Source organism: Limanda limanda, chromosome 12 (genome assembly GCF_963576545.1).
Source record: "Limanda limanda chromosome 12, fLimLim1.1, whole genome shotgun sequence".
Lineage (NCBI taxonomy): Eukaryota > Metazoa > Chordata > Actinopteri > Pleuronectiformes > Pleuronectidae > Limanda > Limanda limanda.
This window is the reverse complement of record NC_083647.1, coordinates 28,213,438-28,222,357: the sequence shown is the minus strand read 5'-3', so window position 1 is coordinate 28,222,357 and position 8,920 is coordinate 28,213,438. Positions and strand designations below refer to the sequence as shown.

General features: G+C 49.5%; 1 protein-coding gene across 1 annotated transcript; it reads right to left on the bottom strand.

The window, feature by feature from the left end:
• Positions 1–654: 654 nt before the first annotated feature.
• cfl2 (cofilin 2 (muscle)) lies at positions 655–7,501 on the bottom strand. The gene is made up of 4 exons (XM_061082480.1): positions 7,397–7,501; positions 3,550–3,857; positions 2,363–2,439; positions 655–1,576 (listed from the first exon to the last, which is right to left on the bottom strand). The coding sequence occupies exons 1-4, from the start codon at positions 7,397–7,399 to the stop codon at positions 1,464–1,466; spliced, it is 501 nt and encodes a 166-aa protein (XP_060938463.1). The 5' UTR covers positions 7,400–7,501; the 3' UTR covers positions 655–1,463.
• Positions 7,502–8,920: the final 1,419 nt, after the last annotated feature.

Here is an 8,920-nt window from a genome sequence, read left to right as displayed (position 1 = left end):
ATGGGAACCGTCTGGTTCTAATGGGAACATTCTGGTTCTAATGGGAACATTCTGGTTCTAACTGGCGTCTTCTATGGCTGAACTATTATGTTTGTAATGATTCTGTGGTTCTACTGATCATGTTTCTAATTCTGAGATTCTAACAAGGTTCTGAGTTTGTGAGCAGATCTGATGAGATTCTGCTTCTGTCCTCCTGGTTCCAGTGAGGTTCTGTCGGGTGGAACTGGGAACCGGTCGGTTCTAAAGAAGTCGCTGTTTCGCTCAATTTGCCAATAACTTGAATAATTTCTACTGAATGTTTATTAAGCACTGAAGTTCTACTGATGTTCTGATGCTGTATTGGTTCTATTGACTTTCTACTGAATGAATGTTATTCTAGGTTCTGCTTGAGTTTCTGTTCTACAACAGACGTACCCTGGTTCTACTGGAGTCATTATGGTTCTCTAAGGTTTCTGTTTTCCAGTTCTATTAGAACACACTAAGGCTCCTCAGCTGGTTCCAACACATCACTGAGGTTCTACTGAGGTTCTGCAAGTCCTCTGTGTAACTGACCCTTTTCACTCATGAGCCCACGGAGAACCGAGCGTCCACCAGGGGGCGACCTGCGGGAGGAAGCGCTCTGATTGGTGGAAGCAGAGACGAGAGGAGGCATCATCAGATCTGCCACAGGCGTTTATTGCAAAGTGGCTTCCTGTGATCTCAGAAACAACGTTCCACTTTAAGGCTCCAGATGTCGTTGTGTTGTTGTTGTTGTTGTTGTTGTGGGGTCGTCTCTCTGCTGGGGTCAAATCTGCTTCCTGTAGTGTTTCTTTACAAAATAAAAGTGCACTCTAACTCTGGTGTGACAGTTACATTCAAACTGAAAGTAAAGCGGCGACCAACAGGAAATGAAAACTGAGGAAACAAACGTTACAGAGAATCAACCTCAGGATCGTTTCTGTCTCGGCTGTAGTGTTTCAACACAAAGGTCAGCTTCTCTTCTGGATGCATAGTCTAACAACGGGTCTGCCTGGTGGGAACCAACTGGAGAAGAAACAACACTTTACAATAATAAATAAAGTCATATGTAAAAACGCGTGTGCTGCAGGAGGCGGAGCTTGGCGGCGTGTTGCGTTGCTCGCCTCCCAGCGTTCGGCTGCTTCCTTCACATCGACTTTTTGGCAAAACTCTGGCTGAGAGAGAGACAGCCTTCCTGGGGTTTGGTAGCAGGTGAACAGAGTCATGTGGCAACAAACTGGGAGGAGTTTGCATATCGTTATGTTAATGAGATCTCCTTCATGTTGGAAAAAAGCAAAAAGAACAAAAAACAAGAACAAGGCCTAAAGACACTAACTCCTTCAGGACATGAACACAGACAGAGCAAGCTGCTGGGTGAAGCGGCGGTGTTCAGGGGGGGGGGGGGGTGCTTCGGTCCGGATGGCACGGCGGTTGGCTTGGCTCCGCCCTCGCTCGCCGCCGTGACATCACAGCGGCTTGCCCTCCAGAGACACCACCATGTTCCCGGCCAGCTTCTCCGCCAGCGTGGCCCGGTCCTGGATGTCGTCCAAACCGTTCACCTGCCACTCGTGTTTGATTCCTGAGGACACACAACCCAGGTCACTGAGGGACACACACAGGGACACACACAGGGACACACACAGGGACACACACAGGGACACACACAGGGACACACACAGGGACACACAGAGACACACACAGGGACACACACAGGGACACACACAGAGGGACACACACAGGGACACACAGGGACACACACAGAGGGACACACACAGGGACACACACAGGGACACACACAGGGACACACACAGGGACACACAGGGAAACACACAGGGACACACACAGGGACACACACAGGGACACACACAGGGACACACACAGGGACACACTCAGGGACACACACAGGGACACACACAGGGACACACACAGAGGGACACACACAGGGACACACACAGGGGCACACACAGGGACACACACAGGGACACACACAGGAACACACACAGAGGGACACACACAGGGACACACACAGGGACACACACAGGAACACACACAGGGACACACACAGAGGGACACACACAGGAACACACACAGGGACACACACAGAGGGACACACACAGGGACACACACAGGGACACACACAGGGACACACACAGGGACACACACAGGGACACACTCAGGGACACACTCAGGGACACACACAGGGACACAGACAGGGACACACAGGGACACACACAGGGACACACACAGGGACACACACAGGGACACACCTGACTACAAACCACATGTGAGCAACAAAGATCCTGAGCGCTGCTGAGACAGAGTGAGACATCGCCTCACAGGAGGATCTTTGTGTTGGAGGACTCACCTGTAAACTTCTTCTTGATGGCGTCCTTGGAGCTGGCGTAGATCATCTTGCTCTTCATGGAAGCACCGTCCGGAGCCCTGAGGAGGAACCAGGAGAACAGAGGTTGTGTGCATGTTCTTTGTGAGTGAAACAAATGGTGGATATTGTGTTGTTGTGTTACTGGTTCAGATAAATCTGACACGACAACTTGTGTGAATGTCTAAACATCCCTGGACCTGACATCTGCTCAACATAGAAGGTTCCACTGTGGTGCTCGTTCCCATCAGAGACTCACTCTACTGATCAGGAGGAACTGAGGAGCTCCAGCTGAACCTGAGGAGGTCCAGCTGAACCTGAGGAGCTCCAGCAGAACCTGAGGAGCTCCAGCAGAACCTGAGGAGCTCCGGCTGAACCTGAGGAGGTCCATCTGAACCTGAGGAGGTTCAGCTGAACCTGAGGAGCTCCAGCTGAACCCGAGGAGCTCCAGCTGAACCCGAGGAGCTCTATCTGAACCCGAGGAGGTCCATCTGAACCTGAGGAGGTCCAGCTGAACCTGAGGAGGTTCAGCTGAACCTGAGGAGCTCCAGCTGAACCTGAGGAGCTCCAGCTGAACCTGAGGAGGTCCGGCTGAACCTGAGGAGGTCCGGCTGAACCTGAGGAGCTCCGGCTGAACCTGAGGAGGTCCGGCTGAACCTGAGGAGGTCCGGCTGAACCTGAGGAGGTCCGGCTGAACCTGAGGAGCTCCGGCTGAACCTGAGGAGCTCCGGCTGAACGTGAGGAGGTCCGGCTGAACGTGAGGAGGTCCAGCTGAACCTGAGGAGCTCTATCTGAACCTGAGGAGCTCTATCTGAACCTGAGGAGCTCTATCTGAACCTGAGGAGCTCCAGCTGAACCTGAGGAGCTCTATCTGAACGTGAGGAGGTCCAGCTGAACCTGAGGAGGTCCAGCTGAACCTGAGGAGCTCCAGCTGAATCAGCAGAGGAACTACCTCAGATGTTCTGATGTTGACTTCAAACGGGTCATTACACTTGAAGTATGAGATCAGATCCATCAGGACCAATCACAGAGCTGACACAGAAGATCCAGCTGAGCAGGACCTCCTGTGAGCTCTGCTCCTCTCGGGTCAATCAGATCACGACTGAATCTCTAAACTCAACGAGCTGCTGATGGATCAGAGTCTGGTCCTGGAACGATGAAGAGCACTTTACCAGAAGATGAAGACGAGGTCCTCCTTCTTGGACTCCTTGGTCTCGTAGGTGGCGTCGTACAGGCCGTATCTGCAGTCGTCGGGGGGGAGGAGACTGACGAAGGAGGCGTAGGGGTCGTCCACGGTCTCTCCGATGTCTCCCACCAGGATCTGCTTCCCCTCCTCCACGATGATCTTCTTCTTGTCCTCGCTCAGGCAGAAGAGAACTCCCTTCTTCCTCTTCTTCACCTCGTCCACGGTGGAGGACTTCCTCACCTTCATGTCGTTGAACACTCGGATGACCTCATCGTTCACTGTCACGCCTGACGCCTGCAGAGGACACACACATGATCACAGCATGTTTCTATATTCAGAATCTATAGCATCAACGTTTCAGTGTTAACGTACTTAACACTTATACTTTCTGTTGTTTTATTTGTTATGGTTTAATATCTCACGGAACCTTTGAGCTGAGGTTCGTCAGGTTTTAGAGACATTTGAAGATGCTGCAGGAAATGACATCACAGGAAGTAATGATACCATCCTGGACAGTGGGGGGGGGGGGGGCCACAGTTGAATGTGATGACTCAGCGTTTCTGTTCAGGACGTCTGTGACATCATCAACTCAGAAACGTTAACAGCAGTTTGTGGGTTTGAATCCAGGGAGGAGGGGCTTTAACCTTTAACCCCCCCCCTTCAGTGATTAGTCTGTTAAACACTAATGAGATCAATCCCCCCCCCCACTCCACTCTGCATCTCCTCCTGTTTGTAATGTTTGTTATTTACAGATGTGGAAATCACTCAATGACTCTGAGGTCTGAGGGGGGGGGGGCGAGTGCCTGTGATTGGTTGACACAGTAACAGCAGCATGAGTCAGCAGGTTTTTAGAAGTGACCTCTGACCTCTGTTACAGTGAGAACATCAAGCCTCTCATGGAGGAGATGATTCAGTGAACGTTCCTTTCACTAAATCATCAGAACCATTAGAACCATTAGAACCATCAGATCCATTAGAACCATTAGATCCATTAGAACCATTAGAACCATTAGAACCATTAGAACCATCAGAACCATCAGATCCATTAGAACCATCAGAACCATCAGAACCATCAGATCCATTAGAACCATCAGAACCATCAGAACCATCAGATCCATTAGATCCATTAGAACCATTAGAACCATTAGAACCATTAGATCCATTAGAACCATTAGATCCATTAGAACCATTAGAACCATTAGATCCATTAGAACCATTAGATCCATTAGATCCATTAGAACCATTAGAACCATCAGAGCCATTAGAACCATTAGAACCATTAGAACCATCAGATCCATTAGAACCATTAGAACCATTAGAACCATTAGATCCATTAGAACCATCAGATCCATTAGAACCATTAGAACCATCAGATCCATTAGATCCATTAGAACCATTAGAACCATTAGAACCATTAGATCCATTAGAACCATTAGATCCATTAGAACCATTAGATCCATCAGATCCATCAGATCCATTAGAACCATTAGAACCATCAGAACCATTAGATCCATTAGATCCATTAGAAACATTAGATCCATTAGAACCATCAGATCCATTAGATCCATTAGAACCATTAGAACCATCAGAACCATTAGAACCTCTGACCCTGGTCTCCTGCCACCAGGAGGCCTATGACGCAACATTAGCTGCTAATTAATGTGATGATTTATTCAAGTTATTTGTTCCATCACAGACTTCATCCAGAGGATTGTCAAGTGGAGCTGATTATAACTATTTCTTTATCCTGCATTAGTCCTTTGAATAAATAGATTTTGTTTATCAATTTCTATTTCATCAATTGTTAAAATGAGGCCAAATATATTCAGACTCTCTCTGGAAAGGATGTTTTTAAAATCCTGTTAAATGAATAATTACAGGTTTTTGGGTCAGTTGAGAATCTTCTGACAACATCTCCACAAACTGAATCTTTTGAAATGTTGCTTGAACAAAACCAGACATTTTGAGGTCACTTTTTAAAGATCTTGTTAAAAATAAATGAACTAAAATAAGCAGATGGACAAACAGCTGATGAATCAGATGATTAGTGACATCACAGACGTCTCATCTCTCAGCTGTTCAAAGATCCGTCAGAGAACCTGAAACGATTCTGATGATCATTTATGTCGATGTGGCAACGGATGAAATTACAGAATGAAGTTGTTCCCGTCACAGTCTGTGAAAGAACGAGTGAGAGAAGCTGGAGGAGAGACTCAGATATCAGGAGAGGAGTTCTGGGTCCGGATCAGACTGAACCTGGTTCTGTTGGTTTGAAAACACTTTGTTGGATAGTTTGGACTTTTGGACCAATCACAGGAAGGAGAGACAGAATTAAATAACAGAAGAAGAAGAAGAAGAAGAAGAAGCTGCTGTCTTGACCTCCGACGATATGTTAGAAACAAAGGACGTTCAGTTGGTGCATTTGAACTACTGTACAGTACTGTAATACTGTCGAGTACTATGGAGTACTGCAATACTGTGGAGTACTGTAGTACTGTGCCGTAATGCGCCTGAAGGGGCTGATGCTGGTAGTGATACCATCATCATGTTACCATGGCAACCAGATGAAGCTTAATTTATTTCGTCCATTCAAACATAAAACTTTATAAATCATGTATTAATATCCACTCTGTCACTTCCTGCTTTGCTCCCCAGAATCAAACCAACATGAATAATAAATCCTCCAGTAGGAACAGATCAGCAGGAAACTCTCCACAATAAGAGCCCGGATACAGTTACTGTTTTTATCCTCCACAATAAGAGCCCGGATACAGTTATTGTTTTTATCCTCCAGGGAATAAAGTTCTGAAACAACTTATTAATATCTGCTGACTTCATTCAGGTTAAATGTGAATCCTAACTAGAACCTGAATGAACCTTCACATCTGAATCAGATTGTTGCTTCCTGTTCTGTGACGTCACGTCTCACACTGATGACATCATCATGAGCTGCTTCATCACGTCATGGATCTTTGATTCAAGCTGAACCATCAGTCATGTGACCTGATGAGTCCCATTAGAGAGGAAACTAATACTCGACTGGTTAACTTATCATTAGTATGTTTATTGTTTAGTCAGAGCAACTAACAAACTAAATATTAATTCAACTTTAATAAAGACTCAATGTGGAGTTATTATTATATCTGGCTCCTGTGATCACTGACTGCTTACTGGTTCCAGTGAGTGCAGCCTTCACACAGCAGTGACTCTGAACTAACCCGGACCAACTAACCCGGTCCAGGTTATCCCGGGTCCTGGTTTGCCCGGTCCAGGTTAGCCCTGTTTAGCCCGGTCCAGGCTAGCCCGGGTCCTGGTTAGCCCGGTTCCAGGTTAACCCTGGTAAGCCCGGGTCCAGGTTAACCCTGGTTAGCCCGGTCCAGGTTAGCCCTGTTTAGCCCGGTCCAGGTTAGCCCGGGTCCTGGTTAGCCCTGGTCCTGGTTAGCCCGGGTCCAGGTTAGCACGGTCCAGGCTCCGGCAGCCCGGGGTAAGATGGCCGCCCGGGGCCACACGGCCTGAGGCCCGGCCCGGCGCGGCCCGGCCCGGGTAGCGGCCCTCCGGAGGGACGAACCCGTGCTAACTGCCCGGTACCGACCCCACTCGAGGCCCCGGGTCCGGTGCACCTCGGTCCGGACCCGGGGCCTCGAGTGGGGCCGGTGCTCCGGGTCCGGGCCGCTAGCACCGGGAGGCAGCATGCTAACAGGATGCTAACCCGGAGCCACATAACGGTCCGGAGCAGCAGCGGGACCCGGGCCCGAGCGACCCGGGTCCCGAGCCACCAGGGCCCGCTGCACACACCCGGGGAGCCGGGGGGGGGGGCTCCGGCCGGTTCTTACCATGTTGTCCCGGGGCTCGTCCGCTGCTTCGCCGTCAGATCGGTGCTCGTCACGGGGGAAGGTAGCGGGAATGTGGCCGGTCGACCGGAGGAGGAGCAGGAGGGGCGGGGCCTCACGGGGATCAGACCTGTGACACGGCCGGTCCGCTGGGCCACCAGGCACGTGCTCAGGGTTCTACAGAATAATACTTATATATAAAATATATAATATTTATATATATATATATATAATATATAAATACATATATATACTGCAGGGTTAGTACAGTGTTCACTGGGCTCTAAACTCTGCTGGGGAGTTTATACATATATGTATAAATCATAACAACATACAATAGATATGGTGTGTGTGTGTGTGTGTGTGTGTGTGCGTGTGTGAGTGTGAGTGTGAGTGTGAGTGAGTGAGTGTGTGTGAGCGTGTGTGAGTGAGTGAGTGTGTGTTTGAGTGTTTGTGTGAGTGTGTGTGAGTGAGTGTGTGTGTGTGTGTGTGAGTGTGTGAGTGAGTGCGTGTGAGTGTGTGTTTGTGTGAGTGTGAGTGAGTGTGTGTGTGTGCCACCTGATCAAATTAAACAAAGTGAAATGGATTTTCCAGTTTTGCGGTTTCTTAAATATAAATTCTGTCTGAATTCAAATCGCTCGTCATGAAAGTGTGTGAGTGAGTGTGTGTGTGTGTGTGTGAGTGGACATGGTCCATGTTATTGTCTGTTGGGGACATGTCTTCAGCCGTTGACCTCAGGGTGGGGGGGTCATGTGATGGGACTGGAGCTGATCACTGACCAGTGGACAGATGGAGGAGAACCTCTCAGGACTCTGAGGGTCTCCGGCTTTCTGGACTCTGAGGGTCTCCAGCTCTCTGGACTCTGAGGGTCTCCGGCTTTCTGGACTCTGAGGGTCTCCGGCTTTCTGGACTCTGAGGGTCTCCGGCTCTCTGGACTCTGAGGGTCTCCGGCTCTCAGGACTCTGAGGGTCTCCGGCTCTCTGGACTCTGAGGGTCTCCAGCTCTCAGGACTCTGAGGGTCTCCGGCTCTCTGGACTCTGAGGGTCTCCAGCTCTCTGGACTCTGAGGGTCTCCGGCTTTCTGGACTCTGAGGGTCTCCGGCTCTCTGAGGGTCTCCGGCTCTCAGGACTCTGAGGGTCTCCAGCTCTCAGGACTCTGAGGGTCTCCAGCTCTCTGGACTCTGAGGGTCTCCAGCTCTCTGGACTCTGAGGGTCTCCGGCTTTCTGGACTCTGAGGGTCTCCGGCTCTCTGAGGGTCTCCGGCTCTCAGGACTCTGAGGGTCTCCGGCTCTCAGGACTCTGAGGGTCTCCGGCTCTTTGGACTCTGAGGGTCTCGGGACCTCCTGTCCCTTCAGGCTGATGCTGACTCATCCTTCTCACTGTTGAGTCTGATTCTGTTATAATAAGCAACTCTGATGTTAATGTTCTCTGTAGGAACGTTGATATTTTTGAGTTGACACTAAACACGAAGCTTGTTCTGCTGCGTTTCATCTGGTGGACAAGTCGCCACAGCGCCACCTGCTGGACA

Excerpts from the sequence above, each read along its gene's own strand:
- cfl2 (XM_061082480.1), bottom strand. Across the intron at positions 2,440-3,549 it reads GACCTCGTCTTCATCTTCTG|GGCTCCGGACGGTGCTTCCA; the intron begins GTAAAGTGCTCT and ends GTTCCTCCTCAG. Across the intron at positions 1,577-2,362 it reads CATCAAGAAGAAGTTTACAG|GAATCAAACACGAGTGGCAG; the intron begins GTGAGTCCTCCA and ends GTGTGTCCTCAG.